This window comes from Pollicipes pollicipes, unplaced genomic scaffold (genome assembly GCF_011947565.3).
Source record: "Pollicipes pollicipes isolate AB1234 unplaced genomic scaffold, Ppol_2.1 Scaffold_4295;HRSCAF=5057_pilon_pilon_pilon, whole genome shotgun sequence".
In the NCBI taxonomy this organism is placed as follows: Eukaryota; Metazoa; Arthropoda; class Thecostraca; order Pollicipedomorpha; family Pollicipedidae; genus Pollicipes; species Pollicipes pollicipes.
Genome location: NW_023596461.1, coordinates 42,155,965 through 42,183,309, shown reverse-complemented (window position 1 = coordinate 42,183,309; position 27,345 = coordinate 42,155,965). Strand labels below are relative to the sequence as shown.

The window sequence follows — 27,345 nt, the reverse complement described above, 5'->3', positions numbered from 1 at the left end:
TCTGCTGTTGCCGAGCCATGGCCGTCGCCGTGTGCCGTCTGACTCTGTCTGCCGTGTTGTGGCTGTTACCTGCCGGACTGTGTCCCGTGCCGGCCGTTACGCCGTGGTCGCCGTGACCGGCAGCGCCGGCGCGGGCCGTAACGGCGGCGCGACGGCCGCGCCGCCCGCCCAGTCAGCGGCTGTGCCAACACAGCCGCTGACAGATCACGCTTCGGGGGCAAACATGACCGCCGGGCAGGCGCGCCGCCGCGCCGTCGCGCCGCCGCTCGTCGCCGTCGGCTCAACGAGGTCTGATTGAGCGAGCAACGCTGACCAGATCTGTGGGCCGCCGGCCGCGGGGCCGGCTCGCTCCACGTCTCCATGGCTGCATCGAGGAGAGCTCAGCACGAATTAAACGTCCGCTCCGGCTGTGTTTTTCCGCCGCTCGCCCTGCGTGGCATCTGCAGGAGGACTAAATTGGATCATTGGACGGCGGCAGTGCGATGGCACTGCCGGCCGTCGATTTCCCAGCGGGTGGCCGATGTTGTTCAGTGTTGCGATCTCGGCCCGCCGGCGCTTGTTGGCCACTGGGCCGAGCCGGCGGCCCCACAGCCGGCACTGAATGCCTGGCCGCTCAGTCTGCAGCGCGATCCACCTTGATGCTATTTTCTATGCGCCGAAGGTTTTGCGTCAAATCGTCGGCCCGCCGCCCAGATAGCGGTAACTGCCGACTGGGGCGATGTTGAATGGGCTGGGATATAGCAGAAGATGGCCAGCCACGCCATAAATCTCCCCTCTCCGCCGCTTTATACAGATCGCTGGTCTAATGGATTGGTGTTGTGCGGAGGGGCTGCGGCGGCCGGCCGGCCGGAGACGGCCCGGTCGGCACGGACGTGATGGAGACGTCTGTTGTCTCCACCACCGAGGCTGCCGAAACTCCCGTCTAGGAGACGGACCCGCTCCCCCTAGTGTGATGGAGGCGTCCATTGCCTCCACCGCGGCGGTTGTGGAAATCTTCATCAAGGCAATGGACACACTTTCCCAAGCGCGGTGGACAGGTCTGTTGTCTCTCCCACCACGGCTCTGAGATGTCTGGCTGGGAGGATAGGCTTCAGTACTGTGATACCCGGCCCTTCCATGGCGACGATGACGTCCTCATACGTTTTCTTGAGCGACGGCTATCACGGTTAAAATCAAATTACCTTGTAGGCCTTCTGTGGCGCAAGACCCTGATCTTGCCGCTTGGTTGTAACCTGGTTTCGCCACTGAATTGGTTTGTATTGCGTAGTAACGATAGTGTAATGAATAAATCAGGTTGCGGAATAAAGGACCTTTGCACCACCCAGCTCATGCTATCTTGTTTTTCTGCGGGATGACCACGCACAGTCCGTCCCACGCACAGCCTATCACATCCCGTGAAGGCTTACGCTGTGCTTTGTCAGGATGTGCCCTTGAGTGCAACCACTTCTCCTATCCAAAGGAGAAACACAATCGTCTTCAGTGCGGCTGAACTCCACAGCGACTGTCACTTTCCCCCTGGAAAACCTCTGTGCACCCCTCCATTGGCTTTGCCGCGTGAGGTTAAACTCCCGTGCCGTGTCTAAAGCAGCCCTCTAATGACAAACAAAAGTGAAAGATAGCTATTCCGCCCGATTCGTGAGGTGCTGGTCGGTTTCTTGACCACGTTTGGCTTCAGTTCTGATGATGTGCCGGCATCAAATCTTTTTATTGAGCCAGCCACCGCCTCCTTCCTCCAGATCTGACAAATGGTCGTCGGAGTTTGGAAAAAAGAACAGTTATGGTGATTTCCTTGAGTCATCGTCACTAGAATTCGCTCAACTTTTGCATGGCGGCTGATTTGCATGCCAAATGTTTAAATTCTTCCACCACTAAAGAACGGAGCATGCACATCTTGCAAGGAGTGTTATTATCAGTAGCTCCGTGCTTTGTCCTCCTTCCCTTTGGCGGTGCACAATGAGTTGTGGAGTGAGAATAGATGCCAATGTGCTGCAACATGCACATATGTCACACGCCCTCTCAGCAATAATATGCAGCAACACTTGTGGATTGTGAGTGCAAATATGACATCCGGTTGGCTCATGTTTGCAATAACGACCGCTGTAAGCTCCGCCGCCAGTGCTGAAGGTTCAAAAGAACTGATACATACACACAGTAGGCCGCCAACACAAACTAAGCGCGTCATCTCAAAATTGCTGGGGGATTTACCATCCCTCAGTCCCACGACTCGGCCATCACCGCATCCGTCCTGATGTCCCGTAGCTAAGCAGTTTTCTGCGGCAGAGGAGACAGAAGAAGCCTTCGGTTTCCTGGGACGTTCCGTGGGGGTGTTTCAGCGCTGCTGACTCTTTGGTGACCACCCGTGCTGTGTTCTAGCCAACCCAAAATGTGTGGAGCGTGCCGAGTTCTCGTGCGCCGACTCGGAGCTCTGCCTCCCCATGTCGCAGCGATGCGACGGCTTTGAGGACTGTCCGCGCGCCGACGACGAGCGGGACTGTCGTAAGTGGCCGACGACGGTCGGGACTGTCGCAAGCGGCCGATGACAGTTGGGGCTGTCGTAAGGGGCCGACGACGGGCGGGACTGTTGCAAGTAGCCGACGACGGGTGGGACAGTCGCTGACGACGGACGGGACTGTCGTAAGTGGCCGACGACAGGTGGGACTGTCGTAAATGGCTGACGACGGGCGGGACTGTTGCAAGTGGCCGACGACGGGTGGGACTGTCGTAAGTGGCTGATGGCGGGCCGGACTGTCGTAAGTTACCGACGACGGGCGGGACTGTTGTACGTGGCCGACAACGGGTGGGGCTGTCGTAGGTGGTCGCCGACGCACGCGACTGTCGCAAGTGATCAACGGCGAACGGAACTGTCGTACGCGGCCGACGACTAGCAGGACTGTCGTAACTGGCTGATGACGAGCGAGTCTGTCGTAAGCGACTGGCCGTGAAGGTGCCTCCTTCAGAGGGCAGGCTGTGATGACGAACTTGGCCGCCAGACCAGAGATGTTGTCGTACGTCACCAAAGAGAAGCCTTGCTATAATGATGGGCTTCGCCAAGCTTGACTGCCCCTGGTGATTATTTGGGCGTGACTGCAAGGAGTGACAGATAATGACGTGACTACTGTAAGTCACCAATGTCGAACGTCGTAAGTGACTGATGACGAGCTTGACTGACGTGAGTGGCTACAGGCTCTCGTGAGTCTGACGAACGTCGCCGCCTGGTTTCCTATGTATTCAGGTATCGTGATGTCTGCTCTCGGTATAAAGTCATCATGCAGTCGCCCTCTTATTTTCAAGAACCATCTTTTCAAGATGGTACTTATATATCATGACATATCATATCATATATTATAACATCATATCACGATATCTGTGCAAGTTTGCTGAGACAGTGCTGCGCACGTTGCTTGCTACCTGCCAACATTCTGTCCTGAGGGTGGGAGGGGGGTGGGAGAGGGGGGGCGTGTTAGGTCGACTGTCTAGTCGAGTCGACCCATGTGTCGAGTCCACGAGGTCTGTGGGGCCACAGGACCGCGAGGCCTGTGGGACCGCAGGACCGCGAGACCTGTTGAACCGACACGTCGCGCCCGCAAGTCCCACTGGCCCACATGTTACGTCCAGAGGGCCTGTCGGGCCCGTGCCTAATCGGCCCGCCCGCCGACAGTGTGTCGGGCCGACCAGTGGCAGTGCAACGAGGGCCTCTGTATCGACAGTAGCCTCAAGTGCAACGGTGTGGCCGACTGTCCCGCCGGGGATGACTCGGATGAGAGCCCGAGGCAATGTCAGCGTGCCCGTGAGTGGTCCAGCCCGGCCCGGCGCCGCCGCCAGTCGTAGAGAGCGAGCAAGGCTTTCGCACCTCCCGGAGCCCCCCTCCGCCCGCCGTGTCGGCCGGCCTGCTGGGGACGCCACGCGGCGGCAGTAGCTAGCTGTAGTTCGTCTGCACCCACCGCTGAGCACCGACGGCCAGGTGTAGCACAACCGCACCCTGACCACCAGCTGAGCATCACCGCACCTGCACTGCCCATCAGCCGAGCACCAGCTTACCCGCCTTGGCACCAGGTGGACGACGGTGGTCCAGTATAGATCACCTGCGCCATCCATCGGGAGAGCACTAGTAGTCAGGCACACCGGCGGCGCTCGTCGGCCTGGCCGGCACCATTTGGCCAGACTTGCACTTGAACGCGAGTGTAGCAGTAAATCGCCATGCGGCGCCACCAGCTATGCAGCTTCATTGTCAGCGCAGCCGTCCACCCCACCGCCGCGCGTCGGCTCTGTGTCCGCGCTGTCAATGCTAGCTCGACAGCACGACGCGGTACAGTTGACCGGACTGAAGCGACGGCTTCCGGCGCTTCGCAGTCGGCTTTACAGGGCTGCAACTAAAGACGGTGTCTGTAGAACAGTTCTGTCATTTTTGGCGGGTTCTGCATTTTCCAGTGGCACTTGGAGATCATTTGTGTGCTGGCCGCTGCAGCCAATGCCGTTCTCTTGTGGCATTTCCTTTTCCGTGTGGCTTATGGGCTGATTTCGAGTACGTCCTCCGGTGATTGTGTTTCCTTTTCGTCTTTTCTCACGCACTATATATATATATATATATATATATATATATATATATATATATATATATACCTGTTCCACACCCTCCTCCCTTCCTCTCCTTGCTCAGTCTGGCTCGGAAATTATGAACTTATGCGCATGTCCACTCATATGTCATAGGGGTCTTTATATTACCGCCTCTTTTCTATGCCTGCTTCCCTGCGCAAGTAGTTAATGGCGTTTGAAGCGGCAATCATTCAATGCATACAACGGCCAGCACAACTACGTCAATTAATGACAATGTCCTGCATGGTGTAACTCCGTGAGATCACATGTATGTTAAGAGTACCCTGGTAGGTGTGGTACCTCCAACAATTATTTGCCCGCATCGTATAGGGTCGTTTGAAAAGCACAATCGTCCTTCCTAGCCACGCGTTGTTCACATAAGATTGTGTCGCAAAAGCTCAAGTAATGCGCCGTAGAAAAAAGGTTTTTGCGCGCGGTTTCTTTTTTTAGTTGCTGAGGGTTCTCTGAATCAGATGGCCATGAAGAATCAAAATGCGCACCAAATCTAGACAGACTAGAACAGGTTTTTACTAACTTGGGAAAGTTCATGTTGACCTGAGCACGTTCAGGCCGATGTGAGTAAGTCCCAACCGACTTGACCAAGTTCACACTAATCTGAGCTGCTCGAGACGGACTGGGACGGCTTCAGACTAACTTGAATCGGTGCAGACTGACCTCGACGAATTTAACCCAGCCTGACGTGAGCCAGACCGGACTGATGTGAGCCAGATCGGACTGAGACCCGGACAGGCTCAGACTGCCGTGAGCAGGACCAGCTCCAGACTGAACAGAGCTGATCTACATTGGCCTGAGTCGGCCCAGAGCTCAGACGGACGCGGGAGAGTCCAGCACTCCCCACCGTCTGCTTCAGGGGTCCGGGTCGTACCATGTCGCGTTGGCAGCGGTGTATGCTCGGAGTACGTTCTCCAGCCCGACAGCGGTCGTGGTTACATGCATACGCTTCCGACCGGCCGCCATTCCCGGCTGCTGTCGGAAGCTGGTCTGCGTTTAGTTGAACGCCGCTCCAAGCGGCGGCGTGATCTCTGATGGCTGTCGGCGGCTGGCGGCGCTGACCGACGTCTGATGTCTGGCGTGTGATGTCTGGCCCGCGCTGTCTAACGCCGCACTCCTCTGCTCCCGAAGCCTGCTCTCCACTGCAGCTGCGCTGCTCGGACGGCAGCTGTGTCGACCTGCGCCGCAAGTGTGACGGCTACAGGGATTGCCCCGGCGGCTTCGACGAGCAGGACTGCGGTAAGTGTGCGCTGGACTGGCCGCCGACGCCGCCGGCACTGTTGGCAGCGGCCGCGGGACTGACGCCGATCTACGGGGCTGTCCGTCGAGACCAGGGGGCTGCCCGTCGACGCCGCCGGCACTGCTGGCAGCGGCCGCTGGACCGACGCTGACCTACGGGGCTGTCTGTCGAGACTGCTGGACTGCCCGCCGACCCCACGGGGAATAACCGCCAACCCCATGGGAACTTGAAGACTGTAGAAAGTGAAAAGAAATCACAGACAGTATATCTTTGCGGGCCATGCGTAGTGTTGGGAAAAAGTGGGGACAGTGCCAAGCGTTTACGGGGCCTAAATTGACTACAAACAGCCTTCTCCCGGGAAGTCAGAGGGTCCCAGCTGCAATACTTAGTTCAATAACGAAAATGCAAGAGTTCCAAGTGGGTGTCAGGCGTTTTTTTTTGTGTGTTTAAAATGTTGCCCCGCAAAGCTTCCGTAAAGCTATCATGATCTGAAATAGGAGCATCCGCTGGATCGTCCCTCGACCTTAGCAGGGTCGGTCTATCAAATCCATGGATAACCCTGATTCGTCAATCTATCCAATCTGTGACGAGATCTGCTTACACAGATTAACTCGGGTCAAGTAGCGCCGACCAGGGTCTGCGGCTTGTTCCTCGAACCGGCCGCACGTACATGAGCTGGTAGCGGATAACAAACCCATCACACGATATTAACGGGCCTGCAGACAGATCGTTCGTGTCTCGCAATACTACGCCCTGCTGCCGTGGGCCGCTGTGTGTAGGCGGCGCGGCGTGGTTAGCGCGACTGACGCAGCTGCCAATGTTTGACCCCGCCGTCACAGTCGGCACGCTGACACATCGTGCCCTGGCACTGTGCACCGGGTCACGGCGTGTCAGCTCGCCTCCGTCTCTTGCCTGGGGCGGTGCTGTGGTGGAAGCACTGCTACGACGCGCGAGCCTGCCTCGGTGGCGCCGCTGAGTGGCCGACCACCACGAAGCGGTGCTCCGGCTGCGGTGCCGTCTACGGGCCTGTTCTTGCCCGTTGCTGTGGCGGGCGGGCCATGTTGACGACCTTGGCTGGGCGTCGGGCTCATGCCGAGGAGTGTTTGACGCTGCCGTGCTGCTGGTCTGCGCGTGGATGGGGCTCATGCCGAGGAGCGTTTGACGCTGCCGTGCTGCTGGTCTGCGCGTGGGTGGGGCTGATACCGAGGAGTGTTTGACGCTGCCGTGCTGCTGGTCTGCGCGTGGGTGGGGCTGGTGCCGAGGAGTGTTTGACGCGCTGCTGTGCTTCTTGGCCGCGCGTGGGTGGGGGCTGATTGCGGTGCTGCCGCTGTGTACTGCCGCTATGTGCTGTTGCTGTGGCGGCGGTGTCACACGGCTGCGGTGAGCGCTCCTGCGGCGTGGCTGCTGTGGCGGCGTGCAGTCGCGGAAGTTTTACCGAGCTCGGGTGAAGGGTTGCTGTCGCTGTGCTTCCGCGGCAATGCTGCTGTGCGCCACCGCTGTGGCGGCGCCCCTGTGTAATGCTGTTGTGAGGGCACCGTGTCGCGCCGGCTGACGGCCCTACCGCCGCAGACTGCGGTGCGGACCAGTGGCGCTGCCGCTCGGGAGCCTGTCTGCCAGCCGAGCGTCGCTGCGACGGCAGCGCAGACTGCGCCGACAGTTCAGACGAGCAGGACTGCAGTACGCCTCCCCTCTCCCTAACACAGCCCGCAGACGGGTCGCTGCGCCATGCCCGGGCCTCGCTGACTCGTCGCCGTTCAGGCCACTCTGGGGCGCCTGGCTTGGCTGTCGCGTCGCCGTTCAGGCCACTCTGGGGTGCCTGGCTTGGCTGACGTGTCGCCGTTCAGGCCACTCTGGGGCGCCTGGCTTGGCTGACGCGTCGCCGTTCAGGCCACTCTAGGGCGCCTGGCTTGGCTGTCGAGTCGCCTCTGCCGCGCTGCTTTGCCCCGCGCTGCCTTGACGCGCCTCAGCTGCTTTGACGCGTGCCTCCTCGCGGCTAATCGGCGCGCCGCAGAGTCTGACACACGCAGCCTTTGTCCGTAGTCGGCAATTTACCAGAGAGGACTGGGAGAATCAGTGCACCCTGTAGCCAAAGTGTAGGGCATTTGACATTTTCATGACATAGTTTTAATCGGCGTCGCCGATATGAACATTTTGCCCCTCTCAGACATGTTTTTAAGAAGTGTAATTTTTCCTGTTCATTCTAGTGAGGGCTCACTGGTCCGACTGGTTCCACCGATGCTTGTTTGATATTACACTATAACCCTTCTGTTGTCTTACGTAGCTAACGCAGAAAACGCACGCAGTCGTTTGCTTGCGTATTACGTTATGCAAGTGATTTGTCGCTAACACGATGAGGCCGTCGCATTCGGGAAAAGCCGCACCGTCCGTGGTATGTGAGCACTGACCCGCGTCCACCTGCTGCATGACACGTGTGGTGTTTGGTGAGAGGCATGTGGTTACACATGACTCCGAGGGGCTCTGAGATTTGCTATTTTCAAATTAGCAGCTATGGTCTCTTTTTCATACATGGCAGGCTGTACTGTGTTTGTTCGCGTGATAATCATTACCGGGAGCGGCGGTCGGTCGCAACAGTCGCGTTAACACGCGCGCGGGTGAGGGTCAAATTACACCGCTGAATGCTTTTCCAAAATGGCTTCTGAACGGCGCAGCGAAGCCGCGCCAAATTTTGCGCAGCTGCGGCCAATTAAATAGCCGATATTCTTGCTTCACAAGTTTAGATGCACCTTGTAAGATAGCTGGCCTATGGCAAGTCAAAGCAAAGCCATGGTTTCAGCGAAGGCAATTTCTAAAGAATCGTTCAATTTGATGCAACAACAGAATGTTAGACGAAGTCATACATCCCTGAGATACCTTCTCAGGCAACACAGCAATTGCGTGAACAAAATGAATTGACCTAGGCTCAGGTATAAAGGTCAGACCAAGGTCAAAACTAACCTGTTTTAGTACTACAGGGTTTGCTGTATGGGTTAGTTTCTGGTGTTCATTTTGAATTTTTTTGATAACAGGAACCGCGTAAGACACCTTCCATGAACTTCTTAATGTCCAGAATTGGTCACTAACCTTAAATGAACCAGGTCAACATTTTGTTTTTAGGAACATACTGGCTAGCGTAATATTTGTGGCTTATTCAAATGAAAAACTCAAAGCAGTCTTGTATAATTTTGGTCATCATGACCTTCGAAAGGTCAGCAATGTCACTGACCTTAAATGAGCATGTGACCTGTTGCTTAGAATGTTTATCCAGATTCTAAGGACCCTTTGAAGACCAACCTGGAATTTGACCTTGTTTGACCTTATTTGACCCAAAGGTCATGACCTAAGAATATCAAACTTTGATTCGAGTGAGTTCTTGTGCAGATCAACATACCCTGGAAATTTTGGTGTTTTTAGCTCTCTTAGTTCCTAAGATCCCAGTGGGTCAAACTGATCCCCCCCCCCCCACCGGAGCGAAGGGTATCCAACCGGCCACCTGGGCGCGTATTAAGATCATTAGAGCAGCAAATTCTATGGCAAGTGTAACATGAAATCATAACATTTGACGAAGTGCGAGGGTGAAGGGACTCGCTCGGTTACTTTTATCAGAGAGCGCGAGTCATGTCCTCCTGCATCTCTTTATGGAGCGCGAGCGAATCCCGTGGACACATTAGCGCTCGAGGGTCATGGCGCAGTTGAGGTTCGACCCCCCTCCCCCTTGTGGGAGCCGAAGACGTTAGTTTCTTGGCCATCACGCTCCCTCGCTTGGTCACCGCAGTTTAACATTGAATATACCTGGTCCACAAATGGACAAATTTCAGGGGTTTATTTTTGTTGTTACCCCAATGAAGATCGTGTAATGTGGAAAACAATGATTGAATGGGTACCGTTGACAGTAGGACGATCTGATACTTTTATTAAAAAGGTCCACTTCCGATCATATACCTGAAACTAGCCTTCGGGTTGTCGTTGTGGGGAGCATGGTGTCCGTGCTCAAGGGCTTAAAGAAGGCACCTAGTTAAATCCACATGCAGGTGGTTTCCCACTAATGTCCACAGTATGTTCGCAGCAACGACACCATCTGTCTCTCACACACTGAACGTGCAGCCGGCTATCATGAGAAACACTTAATGAAATGCTGGTTTTGAAGGGCATGATGCCTACGAAAACGGAAATCTGTATCTGGCAGTTCCTGTATTGAAAGAAGTTTCCGAAAAAAACAACGTACATATAGCGTTAGTACAACCTTCGCTTTGTCTTAGTTGTGCTCTCACATGCCTGTATGGAGCTTGCGTCTAAGTGACAGCCATCATGCCATCTCAGATTGTGTTGCTGGCGACACTTGGAGGGCATGTGTTGTTGGCGCGCGCGCTTTTCGAACGATGCCAAAGCCGACACTCAGCTGAATGGTGTTCGTGGCCAGAGGAGCATATTTGAGGCGCGGAAACCAGGTGCAGCCACTGACGGTACATCGTGTAAGATGTGTGTTAAGCTCCACACAATCTGGAAAGTTGACAGAATAAATCCACTCCAACATCCATGCACACATATTATTGATTCTACGTGAAATTTTATGCAGAATGTCTACCAAAACTCGCTTCACAGCATCCAGCAGATCATCAGTTCCAAAAAGCAGTAGTATATTAGTACGACTTTATTCCTTACGGTTCATTGCCTGTTTCTGATCGATGCTAACCAATGACCTTCAAGAAATAATCGCTGGTGTCACATCCTGGACAACCTGTCAGTGTATCAATCCGGATGCATATTTATTTTTCAGTGTTCCTTTTAGTGTAAGTATTGCAGAGAATAGCATTCATAGCATAAATAACAGGTGCATCTAAGATTTTTCCCATTCAACTTGTTGCGCCTGCTACCAGTTCATACTAACTTTAAAAGCGTCTCTTTATCTATAAGTGCACAGCTGATAGCGCACACTTGCATGCTCCGTTTGCTGACGTCCGAAAAAAAACAGAGCAACAGCGCATAAGCTGCCAGGATTATGAGCCCAAGAGTTTGCTGAAGTAAAGCTGACATGTGGGTCCAAACCTCCGTTTAAATATTGTGTAACGTGATACTGATACTTAATTACACCACACGTAGGAGCCAAGCATGCGTATTCATACAAGTTTAAGCTGTTTCAGTTCTAGTCGCGTGCGTATGATGTACGTGACTTCACATTGTATATCATAGAATGTGCCTTTCAGGCTGGACCGATCGATACAAGTAGCTCGTTTTGGTCAAAGTGAGGCGTCCATGTTTTCTTCTTCGGGGCGGTAGCACCACAACCGCATTGTCTCGTGATTTTCGTAGCGTCCTTCGCCCTTGCTTCCCGCGCGGCATCGCTCCACCGATTGGACGAGAGTCCGCACTGATCACCGCGAACTACGCGCAGAACGTTGGCATGGGTCTGCTTGCCTACACTTTCGATATGCTATGCAAAACGGAAGGAGCAGCATAGTTGTGAAACGTGTGAAAGGTCTAGCAAAGTTCAATATTCGGCTAGCCATGCTTCTGTCCGAAGGCGTATATGCATGCTATGGAAGAGAAGAGTGTCAAGTTCTGGCCCTGAGTGTCAACGGCGATGGGTGCCTGAGTGCTGGCCGCTGTCCCATGCGGCTGACTGTCAGTGGAGTGTCTTGGCAGCGGGATTGCTGATGCGGTGAGCGCCTCCACCTGGCGTGGCGAGTGTCTGAGTGTCAGCCCTGCTTGTCGACAGAGTGTCGGGAGGACGAGCGGCGGTGCAACAGCGGCGAGTGCCGGAGCGCCTCCGTCTGGTGCGACGGCCGCTCGGACTGCGCTGATGATTCGGACGAGCTCGACTGTGGTACGTACTGCCGGCGCCGGCCGCGGCCCTTCGCCTGCTCCGCCGTCCAGGGGCACTCACCGGGGGGGCCAGCCACACTCAGTCGCCGTTGCCCGTCTCCGGACCGATTTACGTGCACCATTCTGTTGTCGTTCGTACGTAGTTTGCTGTGAAAACAGTTTCTTTTCGCGCTCGCTGCTCCCTAGTTTTTGTAGATGATGCTGGTTCTACCTGTGGATGTCATCAACACACATGCTTCTCTTAGAACACTCTAAGTTTCCTCTTTTAACATTAATTGTAGCGAGTATTGTAACATGACCTAGATTTGGTACATTTGATTAGACGTCTTGCTGCTAACCTTGTCTTCTTCTGCCAGTAATGCGCAGCGTCGTGTCACTAGTGTGCCAACCTCTCGCAGTGCTCTTCTTGTATACTTTGCATGCTGCGTGCGTATCTGACATCGAGATCAGTTGAGTTCGGTTGGCAATTGGTGGACTGGTGCCTGATAATGCCACTCAGCTTCAGACAGTATGGTGTTGATCCTTTTCCGTAGAATGTCGTGAAGACCAATTTGAATGCGGCAATGGATACTGTATCACACTCAAGTACAAATGTGACGGAATTCGCAATTGTCAGGACGGCACAGACGAGCAGAACTGTCGTAAGGCCATTTTCGTACTCTAACGCAGTCTGTCGGCGTACAGCCAACTAACACTTCAATCGCCGGCCGCTAGAGCGCACTGCCGACGCTCGGCCGTCCCACTCCGGCTCGGTGTAGCGTAGCGCAGGGCTGCGGACTGCCGTGTTCGGCATGGCCTGCATGCGGCAGCCGCCGGTCTCCGCGCGCCATCTCCGGCGGTGGTCTCCGGCGGTTTCTGCGGTGGCGGTCTCTGGTGGACCTTCTCTAGGTGATGGTTCACTCGGGGTCTCTGTTTGGCCTCTCGGTGACTGGCTCTCCTCCGCCTCGGGCACCCGGCGGACTCCTCGCCGGCGCACCGCCGCTCTCTGGGCCTCCACGGTGGCAGCTCTCCGTCCCCATGCCACGTCCGCTGGTGTTGTTCGGTCACGACACTGCCCTCGGTGCCGAAGTCCCAGGGCAGTGTCGCGGGTCAGGCGGGTGCCTGCTGCCCGTGGTTCCCAAACTCGTCTGCGACGCGGTCCGGCCCAGTAGTACTGCTGCCTGCGCGTGGCCCACACGGCCGACTGTTGCGAGCCTCTGCGCGCGTGGCACCGCCTGTTCCTGGAGGCCCCGCCTGGTTGACGGCTACCGCTGCCAGTCAGCCCATCCGTGCTGCACACGCACTGTCGATGTCAGCTACTGCGGCTGCCGGTGTGGCGTTCGGATGTCTTACCTGTTGCTTCAGTGTCTGTGCTTGCTTGTGATGTGTGTTTGGCTGGTATGACGACGTTTTGCTCACTGATTTAAAAGCATTCCGACAGAGCTTCGTAAAGCTCGGTGTAACAAAGCCAGCGCCACGTTCCTGGCCTGCTTAGCTTCCAGGTTTGATTGCTGATTTTTTACACTACCTTGTTTTTATTTTACCATAATTACGCGGCATTGTTTCTAACTCGTTTAGCCCAGCTTGCATGTGTTACCCTCGCCCCGTCTTCACACCGCTGCCGTCCGTTACCCTTGCCCCCCCCCCCCCTCCCGTTTGGTGTTAGTTCCATGTGCAGGTTAGTTCCGTGTGCCAGTGCGTCGGGGCGTACTTGTGCCACCCCTGAGCACTCCGGTCGCGTTGTAGCGGCCACATGCGCGACGAGCGAGTTCTCCTGCGCCGATGGCACGTGCATCAACGCCGGCCTGCGCTGTGACGGCACCATTCACTGCCCCGACAGCTCCGATGAAATCGGCTGCCGTAAGTCCTTAACTGACCTTGGTGCTGCCGCTTTTATCAACGCTGGTGACCTCCGTGTCTCTCACGCCACTCTCGGTGCACACCTCGGAAGCTTTCCAACAATAACGTCTAATGTGGGGTTCTATGCTAACATCTTTCTTACCTATTCATCTCACTTTGTTTCGTGGTGGTTGACGTTCTTCCCACCGTTGATGTATGACACCCTCGCATGCTACTTGGTTTACAGTTCCGTTGAGTTCTGCGTACTTCTCTCTTCTTACTGCTGGCACCCCTCACCTAACAGCATGAGCAGGGTGGGCTCCTTGCTTCCCGACTGCTGTCCAGCTGTGACTCTCAGGTTATAAGGCGATAGGTACACTCGGAACCGAAGGTTTCCGTGGCCAAATGTATGTGGTTGGTGACTTTTCACGTTGAGGAAGACTTGTGTTATAACATGAGCATGTGTACAACTCGACATTTGACATGGCACGATTAAATTTGCCTGTTACAAGTTATGACACGGCATTGGGTACCGATTTCAATATCGAGTCGGCTTCAACGCCTTCAGCGTATCAATATCTGCGAAAACAGCAAATGCAAGCTACGCAATTGCTTTGTGTTATCGCACAGAAAACGTAAAAGAATGGATGTTAGAGGGCATGCAGATTCACTTCGATCAGAGCAGAGCTTCGCAGTGCTGACTCCACCAAGCTAAAGGGAGACCAGTTTATTCGCATTTGCCCCGTTCATTCATGCTATGACGCATTATTTGTTATGCAATCATTCATTCTTGCATTTGTGTTGATCTGGCTCGTTTGATTAATGTGATCGAGTCATTTAATTCACGCATTCGATTCATTTAGTTCGCTCATTTGATTGATCGAGTTCATTCATGTCATTCATCAATTTGACTCGTTCGATTCATACAACTCATTCATATCATTCATTGGGTTCATTCGTTCGGCAAATTATTCAACTCATTTGTACATTGCAAGTAGCCTGCACTTGTTTTAGGAAGCGTAGCCAGACCAATTGCTTATGGGGATAGCGTCCAGGTCCTCATCAAGCAAGGCCTTGTGTTAGCACTGGCGCTGCCACCTAAGTGGCCCGCTATGCTGTCACCGTGTCCCAGCTCATCGGCCAAATAGTATTCAGGCCTTCTAGCACGCTTCAAAAAAAAAACTGGGCGCGGCGGGGGTTTCCATCATCATCATCGATGAAACACTGCGCCTCGAGCGGAAGGCGATGTCGCCCGTTGATGTGCCCCTCCCCACCCGCCGCGTCCGTCGCGCGCCATGAGACGAGACCGAGCGATGCTGCGCGGTGATGTGCCCCTCCCCACCCGCCGCGTCCGTCTCTCGCCATGAGACGAGACCGAGCGATGCTGCGCGGTGATGTGCCCCTCCCCACCCGCCGCGTCCGTCGCGCGCCATGAGACGAGGCCGAGTGATGCTGCGCGGTGATGTGTCCCTCCTCGCCCGCCGCGTCCGTCTCTCGCCATGAGACGAGACCGAGTGATGCTGCGCGGTGATGTGCCCCTACTCGCCCGCCGCGTCCGTCGCGCGCCATGAGACGAGACCGAGTGATGCTGCGCGGTGATGTGCCCCTACTCGCCCGCCGCGTCCGTCGCGCGCCATGAGACGAGGCCGAGTGATGCTGCGCGGTGATGTGTCCCTCCTCGCCCGCCGCGTCCGTCTCTCGCCATGAGACGAGGCCGAGTGATGCTGCGCGGTGATGTGTCCCTCCTCGCCCGCCGCGTCCGTCTCTCGCCATGAGACGAGACCGAGCGATGCTGCGCGGTGATGTGCCCCTCCCCACCCGCCGCGTCCGTCTCTCGCCATGAGACGAGGCCGAGTGATGCTGCGCGGTGATGTGCCCCTACTCGCCCGCCGCGTCCGTCGCGCGCCATGAGACGAGACCGACGCGCGTTCAGCGCTCAGTGTACTGCGACTGGTTTGAACCGGCGTGCATCACGGGTGCACTAAGGGACGACCCGACGGGGACGAGGCGCATGAGCACATGTGCGCTATCCGTCATCGTTTAGTGTGTGCTGTCCTGTTGCATGAATTTCGTGTTTGTCACATTGACAATCGGTAAATGGGAAGAACAAATAATGTCCTTCCGGGAGCGGGTTCTTGCTTCCTCTGCTGTGCTTACCATGCTCAAGTGTGATTCGCGATGGAACTTTGTCGTCGTGGCCTCGTTTTGCACATGGGCGGGGACACCGTGACGTCCGAGGGATTGTCGTAACTATATGTTGTGTCGTCACAGCTGCTCGGCGCTCTGAGTGTGTCGTCACAGCTGCTCGGCGTTCTGAGTGTACCTGCGGCGATACTGGCTGCTATGTGCTGTCTCCTGCTGTTCTGTGTCCTCTCCTGCTGTGCTGTTCCGTGCTGTCTCCCGCTGCGCCGTGCCCCCTCCTGCTGTGCTGCTCTGTGTCTTCTGCTGTGCCGTTCTGTGCTGTCTCCTGCTTCGCTGTGTCCTTTCCTGATGTGCTGCTATGTGCTGTCTCCTGCCGTGCCATTCTGTTAGACTGGTGCACGGTTGAGGGAACTGTTGCCTTATTATAGGCTCAGAAACGCCCCATCCATCGTTTGGGAGGCTTAAGCATTGCGCTTAAGCCATTGCATGGAACAAAACGGGAGAGAAAACCCGCCTTGAGCCTTCCTTGGGCAAGATTTCTCGGCTCTGTCCTGCTGAGATGGTGCAGTCTACTGTCGCTGCCGCGTTCCGGTGCTGTTGTGCCGTGGGGCTGTGGGGCTGTGATGTGACGGTGCCGGTTGCCGCTGTTGCGCTGTGTCGGAGCGACGGTGACGGTGGCGGTGACGCTGGGGACGCCCTCTCCTGTAGCGCCACGCTGTCGTCCGGACCAGTTCGCCTGCGATGACGGGCCCTGTCTCAGTATCGCGCAGAAGTGTAACGGCGTGCCCGAGTGCGCCGGTGGTGAGGATGAAAACAACTGCGGTGAGTCGCGCCGGAAGCTCTGGTTCGAAACACCGCCGCCAGACCGCCGCTGTCGCGACAGTTCCAGCGTCTGGTAACAGGCCCGCGCCGCGGCCGCCGCATGGACGTGGCCGGATGGTGAAAGCAAGCTATCGTGGTTTCGAACTTGACTTCCATTCGGTTGCCCCGCTCACAGCCGAACGGTCCCAATGGAGGACATCGACCAGTTGGCATGGGTGTTACCGAGAACCGCCTCTCTTTGCGCGTTTTTACTGGTTGGAAGAATGGTCGACAGCAATGACAGAATGCTGATTTATAAGGCAGAGAGGAGATTTTGTCGTTCCGAGAGAATCTCAGCATGACGAATAACTTGGTCAACCTACATACATACAAATGTGAGGAGGGTTACTGTTCAGTCTAACCCGCGCATTATGCTGTCCAACCCGTCCAAAGGCTTGTCCCATTCGAATGTGATGCTAGTGCAGCGGCCTAGATAGGGCTCCGTTTGATCGGAGTCTTGTCATATCTTACCTGACCTGGCTTTGGTCCCGCCGTTTTCCTGATCTGGTGATATGTTGCCGTGTGTCCCGTTTTTCCTGGGATCCGTCTGGCTGTCTTACATGTAGTCGTTTGCCCCGACTGATGTAGAAACGCACTGTAATGCTTGGTTCGCTTCTGCCTGCCCTGTACGTTCTGCACATGGTTGTTTTCTGTCCTGACCTGCCTATCTGACACGAGTTCATCCCTGTCTGTTGTCGGGCCAGTCTAGCCAGGACAAGGTCCTGTTCTGTTTGGAAATCCTGCCCAACATGAATGATTCCTCTCTTTCCTGTCCGACCTTGACGTGGCTTGGTGTTGTCCTGTTTGACCTGGTCGTGGGTTGGTGCCGTCCTGTTTGACCTGGACGTGGCTCTGTCTGGCCTGTCTGAGTCGGACGTGGTCCCGTCTTCTATGCCTGACCGGGATACGGCGTTATTTGTTCTGTCTGACTGGGATGTTGTTTTATCTGTCTTGTGTGACCTGGACTTGGTCATGGCATTTCTGTCCGAACTGGATGCATTCTGTCTGTTCTGTCTTACCGGGTCGTTGTCTCGTTTGTCCTGTCTGTCCTGTCTGACCTGGGCGCGGCCCTGTCCGGCTCCGACAGCTGGCTGCAGCGCGGAGGAGTTTCGCTGCAGCGACGGCTCCTGTATTCCCTTCACGCGAGCCTGTGATGGCTTCCCGGATTGCATTGATGGTTCTGACGAGGATAGAAATCGTTGTCCAAGTGGTGAGTCTTTCGGAGCTTAGCTCCTCCAGGGGACGTCGATGCAGTGGCCTCTGTTGCAATGTCCTGCTGCAAACACCCTGAGGTGTATGGCGATCGGTGGTTACTGTTGGTCACGGTGCTGGGGGAATGTACAATGCGCGTTGATGCTCACAAACCTTAGAGCAAAGATGTGGCTATGCCAGAAGGATGAATTGTGGAATCTTTAAGCGTGCTATTTTTAAGTGAATTGCAATGAATGTCATATATCCTGGGACGCTTGCGCTCCGTTGAGCATATTTCAAATGTTATCCTGGTCCTTTCATGACACATACAGTTAGTTGCAACTTGACAAAAACGTTTTGATTACTTTGCCTTCACCTATATTGCATTATGATTTATGGTATACTGTCTGTAGTGACAGAGTTGAGTTGTATGCACATATTCATGTCATCCAAAAAGCAAGATAACGATATGACAAGATTTTGAAATTGCCCCGCTGGGCCGGCGCCGCGTTGCTCCCCACTGGTGTCCCGGATTCAGGTCGTAGTGGAGCCCCCTGTGTCCCGGTGTCGGATGCCGCTCACTCCGCCGCCGCCCCCAAGGTCCGGCGCCGACGCTGTGCGAAGCCGATGACTTCCGCTGCTCGGACGGCAGCTGCGTGCCCGGCAGGCGGCGCTGCGACTCGGCCTACGACTGCCCGGATGGGTCGGACGAGGCTGGCTGCAGTACGTGGTCCGGTCCGCCGCCCCCCCCCCCTCCCCCTGGGTCCTCTCTCCACCTGCCCCCTTCGTCCACGCCGCCCGTGCTGCCCGCCGCCGTCAGACGAGCCGGGACCAGCGTTTTGGGAGGGCCATGATGTCGGCCGGTAAACTGGCCGAGTGTGGCTGTTGATAACGCCGCTTCCTCACGGCGGTCGCTGGCGGCTACAGCTCAACCTTGGGGCCCAGTCACGCCAGACGGCGTCATTGCCATCCGGAGCCTTCTTGGAACATTTTTTTCGGTGTAGGCAACTAACAAGCCGTGCTGCTGGACGTGCCGCTAGGTGGGAGACATTTTCTGTGTGACCTGAGCTACACACAGAGTTTGGTATGGGCCTACCTCCCGGCATACGTCAGCTAACTGGGTGCCCCTGAACACCTCCGGACCGTCTACCGTGGAGGTCGCCTGACCAACCTGTCCGCTCAGTGCCGTCCTGCGGGGAGGATTTCACCTGCACCTCGACCGACGAGTGCGTGGACAGAGCCCGCGTCTGCGATGGCTTTCCTGACTGCGCTGACAACAGTGACGAGGCCAACTGCAGTACGTACCGCAGCTGTGGCGCCCTCCCGCGGTGGTCTGGCCGGCCAGGCGGCGCCTCCTCGGTGCCAACGGCCGGGAGACGATGGACCTTGCTGGTCGAGCTCACCCCATTGGTGGCTCGTTTGTGGTGATGGTCGTCGAAGATGGGTGTTGTTTGGCTCATTCCAGTATGCAATAACTCAGGCCTTCTGGTTCGGGCCGCTCTCCCCCAGCAGCACATCTGGCATATACTTTCAACTTCGGCGGCGTACGCCCTGCGTCACGCTCGCAGGCTGGAAGTCCAGCGTCTGTGCGCTGTTTTTGAGAGCTCGGGTGGCGTTAGCGGGAGCCTGTCGCCCATTACCGGCCAGCTGGCTGGACATTCTGCTCATGGCTGGTTGGCCATTAACGCCGCCACCGACCAAATGTCTGGCTCCATTAACGTCTGGCCGCCCTCCCTCCCCTCCGCACACACACCACTGACGGCCGGCTAACCGGCAGCGCGTCCGGCCTGCGAACCCCAGGACGTCACGTGCTCAGACGGCGCCTGCGTGCCCGCCTCGGCCCGCTGCAACGGCGTCCGAGACTGTATCGACGGCGTCGACGAGGTCGACTGCGGTACGGTCCTCTTGCCCCGCTCCCCCTCCCCCTCCTCCTGCCCCTGCAGCTCAGAGGGATGACTCATACGGTTGCTCTCATTCTGAGTCGTCTCACGGCCGTCTCGGCCGCCTTTGGGTTGGACCGCACGCTCCTTGCACTGGTGCGTTTCCGGCCTCTCCTCTGGGAGAGAATCAGAGATTCTTCCACTTCGCTGCCGTCTCAGCATGCTCGCCGCATGGCCTTGATGTCCTACTGCGAGACCGCTGGTCTGTCGCGGATTTTTGGGTTGAGAATATCTTTCTTTCTTTCTTCAAGCGTGCTGTCTTGGCTCCTCTCGACATTGCATGGTCAATATCTCCTCCTCTATGGATCTGGTGGTTGGTGCGTTGGCGCTGCTATGACCCCTCTTTAAGCTGCTATGATGCCTGGCACTGAGTGCGAGGTGCGTCATTCGCTGTATATTTCGAGCTAAGCCCTGCTGCCGGCTCGCATGTCGTTGAATGGAAGCATGTTTCCGACGTCCAAATGCATGGCGATCTCTATCCAACACTGTCGATAACTCTCTTGTGGCTGCTTTCTTCCTTTGCATGGTTTCGTCCTCTCTGTGATGCGCTTGCAGTGTTGCACGACGCCAGCTGGCTTCCGAACTGGTTATGTAGTGTTGTGGTGCTCCGGCCGAGGTTAGGTAGTGTTGTGGTGCTCCGGCCGAGGTAAGGTAATGTTGTGGTGCTCCGGCCGAGCTTAGGTAGTGTTGTGGTGCTCCGGCCGAACGTTGCACAAATATAACTCAGCGCGAAGTGGACTCCTTATTTCATAATAACACCAAGTGGATTCCTAAGGCATGGAGTCCATTTTTGAATTCAGCTGTAATCCGCAGCAAGTATCGACGATGTGAACAAGGTTCGCCATTTGGAGAATAATTGATCAAGACATCATGGTTTAAGCGCGTGGTAATTAAATTCTTGCTGTTGCGGTAAGTAGGATTTGCAATTTCCACTTCAGTGATCACGTTGATGCCTGATTTCAATCAACGTCCTTGTCTCAAAAGTGAGGGGCTTATCGCGTTCCCTAAAGCGATATCTACCGTTCCAGCGTCCAAACCCCGTCTTCTGCGTCGTCCGTTGTTCCCGATCTTCTCAGCAGTAGGCCGGTGACCGATCGCGGTCTGACGTAGGTCTGACGTCACCGGCTGTCATCTGACGTCACCGGTTGCCATATTACAGCGTGCCCGGAGGGCCAGTTCAGATGTCTGGACGGCACCTGCCTGAGTGCGGCCAGACGCTGCGACGGCAATTTTGACTGCGCCGACTACGATGACGAGGAGGGATGCCCGCGTAAGCATGCTCCAAAGCCATTGTAGTAGTGGAAAACCTTGCTGCTGCACGCAGTGTTGGGGAGTATGAGGACCATTCATCATCCAGATCACGGGGTCATTACGGGCCATGCGGATCATTACAGGTCATTTGACAACAGACACCCCAACCTTGCTTCCAGCCATGTGCTCTGAGACATCACGGTGGCATGTCACTGGCGCGTCAGTTTTCGTGGCGTCCCGCTCGGTGGCACCGCATGGTCGCTTACCGTTATTGCTAGCGTGAAATTCCTCACCAGAACCGACTAGTATTTTGTACATGGCTAGGTGTGTGCATAATTGAGAGTGCGGGAGGGGGCATATATATATATATATATATATATATATATATATATATATATATATATATGTAGGGGTTTTGCGCTGACGGGCGGCGGTATAGCCTATACGTAGCCGTGCTGCCCAGTGTTTGGGTGTGGGTGTGGGCGTGGATGTGCTCGTGTGTGACGTGCGTGCTGCTGCCAGCGGTGGCATGCACGGCCGATGAGCACCGCTGTGGCGACGGCACCTGCCTGGACGCCCGACGCCGCTGCGACCAGATCCCGGACTGCGCGGACGGCTCGGACGAGCGCGACTGCGGTGAGTGGCGGGTCCGCTCGCCAGGGCGGGTCCCGACACGGACGGACGCTGGCTGGCCGCTTCCACGGCTCGCGCCAGCTGGCCGAACGCGCCACCAGTTGCGCACTTTGACCGGGCTCGTAGATCATGGCATGCGCGCGGTGTTTATTTTGAGTTTTCGCCAATCCGCTACGCGATATCACTTCGGCCAGTTTGCTGAAGTTATGAAGGCGGCGTGAGGCGGGCGCCGCTGTTTTTGATTGCGTTGTGCCTATTTTTCTCATCTGGGCTTGTGCGACGTGCTGTTTCGCTCGCCCAAATTTGGGCCAAAGCAGGGTGCTGAAGCTAATCAGCACTCATCACAAGACGACCCAAGGAGCCGCCTATGATGCTAAAGTAAAACAAATTACGGGCCTTAGAGGAGGGGGGGGGGGACGCCCCTCACACTCTGGCTGTGCCTCTGCGTGTCGCTCCCATCCACAGGTGGTACGAGGGGGCACCTACAATAGGGATAGGTGGCGGCCCCGCCTATCTGTCTGATGGAAAGGGAGGAACTCCTGCTGGGTAGGCAGAGTGTCGCCTGTTTGATGAAGATAAATGTCTGAGAATAGGCAGCAGCGTCAGCTGCAGCTTGATGGAAAGGGAGAACGTGCAAATGTCAGCACCAGATTTGCTCTCTTCACGATGAGAAGGGAAGCACGTAAAGAAGCGGGTAGCTATTTCGCGGGCTGACCGTGGCGACCTGTGGTGCCGATGCCGACCGACCCCTGCCCGCCGCTCGCCCAGCCGGGTCCGACGTCGACGGCTCCGGGCTGCCGGAGCCGGCTCCGGAGCTGCCCGACTCAGGCCCCGTGGACAGCGACCCTGACGGCGGCGACTACGGGCCGGACCCGACCGACGACGACCAGCTGCTGCCGACGGCCGCGTCGCCCTGCGGACCCGGCCGGTGGCGCTGTCGCGAGGGCCACTGCGTGTCGAGCCGCCGGCTGTGCGACGGAGTGCCGGACTGTGCGGACGGCTCGGACGAGACAGGCTGCGGTACGGGCGGAGCGACGCCGCGCCTGATCCGCTCCTCCCCCGCCGCCATGTCCTTCGCAGCTCTGCTGTCATTGGCTGCTCTATCCCGGCCTCTCTTTCGCGTTTGGACGTCGTTCTGAAATGTCCGATTCGCTCTTGCCATGCGGATCCATTCGATTCTCATTGGTCCGTCATTGTTATCACATAAACGGACAACCTGGAGACGTTAATATTGTGTTGTTTTTTGTGCTCTTTCAACGTGCCCTTAGTTCCAGCTCTAATAACTACAATGCAGTTGCGAGTAGTCTGTGGTGCCAAGGCTCAGCCAAACGTTCCATGGAGTTGGCTACGAAATTCACATATTTAAGCCCACGTTGACGCCATGCAGTGGCCCCTGAGCACCACAGTCAGCTGTCCGTAATGTCCATCCATCTCCACCTCCGGGTCCTCGGGCAGCTCTGGTCACACGCTGTGCCGTGTCAACAGGAGGCATCTGTAGGGCCCCGCAGTTCCGCTGCGAGAGCGGCCCGTGCGTGGCCTCGGACAAGCGCTGCAATGGCGAGGTTGATTGTCCGGAGGGCAGCGACGAGCTAGACTGTCGTGAGTGAGCGCGGCTCCCGGGGACGGCCTGCCAACGCTGGCCACGTCCTTCCCGTCCCCGCAGCTGGACGGATCCGTCTCCACCCGAACCCTCTCACTGGGTCCCGTGACGCGGCTGGCTCCTCGCCTCCGCCGACGTCGGTGGCGCCCATGGTATCCCGCGTCGACCCCTCTCGCCTCGTGCACCGCCCCGCCCCCGGACCCAGATCCGCCCTCGGCCGTGTGGCTTGAAGCACCTCTGACGCAACACTAACCGTTTGCCGCCTTCTTTTGAATAACTGGATTGACGACGGAGCAAAGAAGAACGAAGGGTATTTCCAAGAAGAGCGTTTGTGTCATCTGTCAAGTGGAGGGCGCCGCGTTGAAAGCACGTCCTTCGGCTGCTGAGTGGTGTTCGCATCAGCTTACTGCGCTGCATAGCGGCCCACCGAGCGGTCACGGCAGCTAGTGAGGAGGAAGGCTGCGCTGGCCGTGGATGTTGACAACGACTGATACTACGGCCTGATTCGCTTCCGAGCCGAATGACCGTAACAACAATTGCCTGCAGCAGCCAGCAGAAGCACGATAATGTGGACACTAACAACCAACCAAAGACAACCAACAACACTAATAACCAGCCAGTGAAGCCGAACAGCGTCAACCTGGTTCGGATCCGCAGCTTTAGAATAGTCATGTCGCATCCTCTTTGGGAATGTCGCGATGTTTCCGACTGAATTCATGCGCCCTGGCGGAGTCGTTGTGTGGACCGGGGCTGGTACGTGTCGCCCTTGTGACGCCCCAAGCTCCGTCCGACTGTCACCTCGGCAGTGTGTCACTGCGTTCCTCGGCCGACAGCCTGCGACGACACCGAGTTCCGGTGCGGCGACGGCTCGTGCATTGCCCGCACGCGCGTCTGCGACCTCTCTTACGACTGCAGGGACTACAGTGACGAGCAGAACTGCAGACGTATGTTCGCCCGCTGCGCACTGCGCCGGCTGCTTGGGAGGGTCCACTGTCGTGTCCGCAGGGGGGTAAAACTATGTGTGCGTCAACCCAATCGCATACTGCAGTAGTAAGATGCACCGCAAAGTTGAGTAGTTTATCTGTCAAACCAACAGCTGTGCATAGTATACCTGGTTTCCAACTTGGTTCCATGGAATGGTGTTCTTCATTGCGACAGTGGAGGGAACCCCCTGGTCACCTCCAGAAGGGAGATACAGCAAAGTTAAATCCTAGGTCGAAGATGCTTGTGCAAAAAGATGCATACTGTCCAACTTCAACTGAAAAAACAAAGTGAGAATCAGCTATGCGTGCGTGGTCAGACACAACCCGTTCACGCCCCCGACGGGTGGTTTGTTTGTGAGCCTGCCTTGCCACCCCCTCAGCTCGTGTCGGGTGGAGGAGCACCAGTGCGGCGATGGCCGCTGCGTGCCGCCTCCAGGAAGTGCGACGGCCAGCCAGACTGCCCTGGAACTACTCGGACGAGGCCAACTGCCGTACGTGTCCCCTCTCGGCCGACGTCTCGTCCCCTCTCTCGCCTCGATCCGGGCCGCAACACTCGCCTCCATGTTAAGACTATCCAGTCGCGTTCAGATGTGCCGCTGCCGGATTACTCCTGATTGGCGGCCCGAGGTTCCCACTAAGCTGAGCCGCCGCCGGCTGCTGCTGCCCCGACGTGACTTGGCTCCCGGCGGTTTGTCGATGCGCTCGCGTGAGCGACGGCGTGGCTCTCCGAACCGCGTGCCGCACCGCACTACCCGCCACCCCACCAGGCCACGCTGTCATGGACCCGACGGCGGGCTCTCCGATCCGCGTGCCGCACCGCACGATCTGCCACCCCACCAGCCACGCTGTCGCATGCCGCGGGCCCGCCACTGCTCCGGGACCCTGCTACTCCCTGTGACCCGCCGCCTGTCACGGCTTCAGAGTGCCGGTCGGACCAGTGGCGCTGTCACACGGGCGGAGTGCGTGGACCTGGGTCGCCGCTGCGACGGACGCCCGGACTGCAGGGACGGCTCTCTGACGAAGCTCCAGTGCGGGTGAGTGGCCCTCCCCCCCTCCCCCCCTACCCACACGACAACGGCAGACCTGGCTGCCGGGCCGCCGGGCCGCTTAATCAGAAGTGAAAACACGTCAAATCACGCTGACTTTTGTGGGAAGTAATGGTCGTTATGGTGCGGAGCATTGACCACCAAGCGCTTGAATACGTTACTGGAGTCGTCGGTGCGTGGTGGGTGCTCCTGTTTCGTGGCTGCCCGCGCGCGGCTGCGGGAGAACGGGCCGCCCCCCCCCCCCCCACGCTCTCTCTCCTCACTCGACGTCTCCGCGCTCTGCAGCGTGCACAGCTGACCAGTGGCGATGCCAGAGTGGGCAGTGCGTGCCGCTGTCGCGACGCTGCGACCGCCGATTTGACTGCCGCGACGGCTTCCGACGAGAGGGACTGTTGGTGAGCCCGAGCTCGAGCGCCGAGCGCCGGCCGCGCCGCGGCAAGCTACCGTCGGCCGCGGCTCCGAAGGCGTCTCGGGGTGACCTGAGGGTTTTTGGCGTTTTCGACAAGGGGCGTTGTGGATTATTGGCATATCACGTGCTCGCTGATGTCATGTGCTGTAATGCTTCGGGTGTATGCTCAGTTTTGATTGCTTGATTCGATGGAGGTATTAATGACACCTTCATGCTCGACATCTTGCCCTACAGCTAATGATGCCACGGTGTGCTCCCCTGGGTCGGCCTTCCGACGATTGTTTCTGTGGTGCGTTGCAGAGCTGGAGTGCGGAGCGGACGAGTTCCGTTGTGCGGATGGCCAGAACTGCGTGCCCAACTCCGCCGTGTGTGTAACGGCTCGCCAGACTGTCGCGACAGAAGTGACGAGAACTGCGGTCAGTGGAGCCTCCCCCCCCCCCCCCCCTCCCCGACATGGTCATCAACGGCACCCGGACACGACAACCGAGCGCCGGGACGCCTCAGTACCACGGGTGGACTCGCGCACACTCGGGCCGAGTCGAACCGTATGGAACTGACACTTGAATGGCGAGGGGCCGACTTGGCCCCACAGGCTGCATCCAGATGGGACTGGCAATATTCCGGGGCGCGGGGGGCCGTGTTTTTAGGCTCGCCAGAGTTATTCTAACCGCACAAGGAGCTGATCAAGGCCCACTGGCCTTATGCTGGCCACCGGGGACTGACTGTAGTTGCGTAGGGTATTCATTTCAACCACGAAGATGTAATTGTGCCCCGGCGCGAATGAGCCAAACGCTGTTCCACCACACATTGGTGTGTGTTTCATCACACGCAGTACTTTCTTCGTGGCCGGCTAGCTGCCCCATGACGGACCGTACATACTGCATCTGGGTTTGGTTGGCATTGCGGTCGTGAACCACTGTGGATGTGACATTTGCTTGGTGCTGGCCTCCTTTAATACAACCCGTCATGCGGAGACATGATCTCAATCTTAGGTGAGTCAGGCCCACATGCCTTTAACATCAACGTCGTGCAATGTTTTCGGCAGCAGGCCTGATTGACCTCTCGTCTCTCGGTGCCTCCTGCTGAAGTGAGCGCCAGCCGCAGGCGGTCAGTGCCGGTGGCGTGTGCCCCTCAAGCCCGTGTTCTCGGTCGCAGAGCTGCAGTGCCGGGCCGGCGCGTTCCGATGCGCCGACGGCAGCCGCTGCATTCCCGAGTCGAGGGTGTGTAACGGCGCGGTGGAGTGCGCCGACTCCAGCGACGAGCAGGGCTGCGGTCAGTGGATCACCGGCCTCTTCGCCGGACGGACCGTGACGTCACGCGTCACGCGGCCCCGCGGATGTCACCTTCCCGCCGGGCTTGGAGGGGTCACGCCGTGTTGGGAGCCGTATCGCTGGATGAGACTGTACGGTATATTATCCGGACGAGAGCAGTGGGCGCCTTACAACGCATTCCTTCGCACTGGCTGTCCAAATCGAGAGGGTGGATGATAAGCACCATGCAATACTTGGACCTGAATAACGTTTTGGAAATGTTATCAACCCTGTCTTTCGTGAAACAGCACTCGAAGACTTCGTGAAACTTTCTCCGGCACCTAGATCCTACCCTACCGCACACAGCGCGGAGACCTTAAGTAACACACAGCGCGGAGTACCTTCACCACGTGACAACAGCACAGAGCACATTCATCACGTGACACAAGCAGGGAGGACCCTCACACGTGACACACAGCACAGCGTCCTTCGCCACGTGATACACAGCACGGAGTGCCTTCACACGTAACACAGCACAGGGTACCTTCGCCCCATG

General features: G+C 56.9%; 1 protein-coding gene across 1 annotated transcript in view; it reads left to right on the top strand.

The window, feature by feature from the left end:
- LOC119097563 (prolow-density lipoprotein receptor-related protein 1) overlaps positions 1–27,345 on the top strand; it is a 33,928-nt gene that overhangs the window by 5,201 nt on the left and 1,382 nt on the right. Inside the window, exons 2-17 of the mRNA XM_037220596.1 lie at positions 2,374–2,496; positions 3,659–3,787; positions 5,737–5,844; positions 7,415–7,522; positions 11,559–11,666; positions 13,391–13,504; positions 16,334–16,447; positions 17,574–17,696; positions 18,278–18,400; positions 18,861–18,974; positions 19,455–19,571; positions 20,777–20,887; positions 21,391–21,504; positions 23,935–24,086; positions 24,521–24,575; positions 26,695–26,811. Of these exons, the coding sequence (XP_037076491.1) occupies positions 2,374–2,496; positions 3,659–3,787; positions 5,737–5,844; positions 7,415–7,522; positions 11,559–11,666; positions 13,391–13,504; positions 16,334–16,447; positions 17,574–17,696; positions 18,278–18,400; positions 18,861–18,974; positions 19,455–19,571; positions 20,777–20,887; positions 21,391–21,504; positions 23,935–24,086; positions 24,521–24,575; positions 26,695–26,811 (1,830 nt within the window). The remainder of the gene's footprint in view (positions 1–2,373; positions 2,497–3,658; positions 3,788–5,736; positions 5,845–7,414; positions 7,523–11,558; positions 11,667–13,390; positions 13,505–16,333; positions 16,448–17,573; positions 17,697–18,277; positions 18,401–18,860; positions 18,975–19,454; positions 19,572–20,776; positions 20,888–21,390; positions 21,505–23,934; positions 24,087–24,520; positions 24,576–26,694; positions 26,812–27,345) is intronic.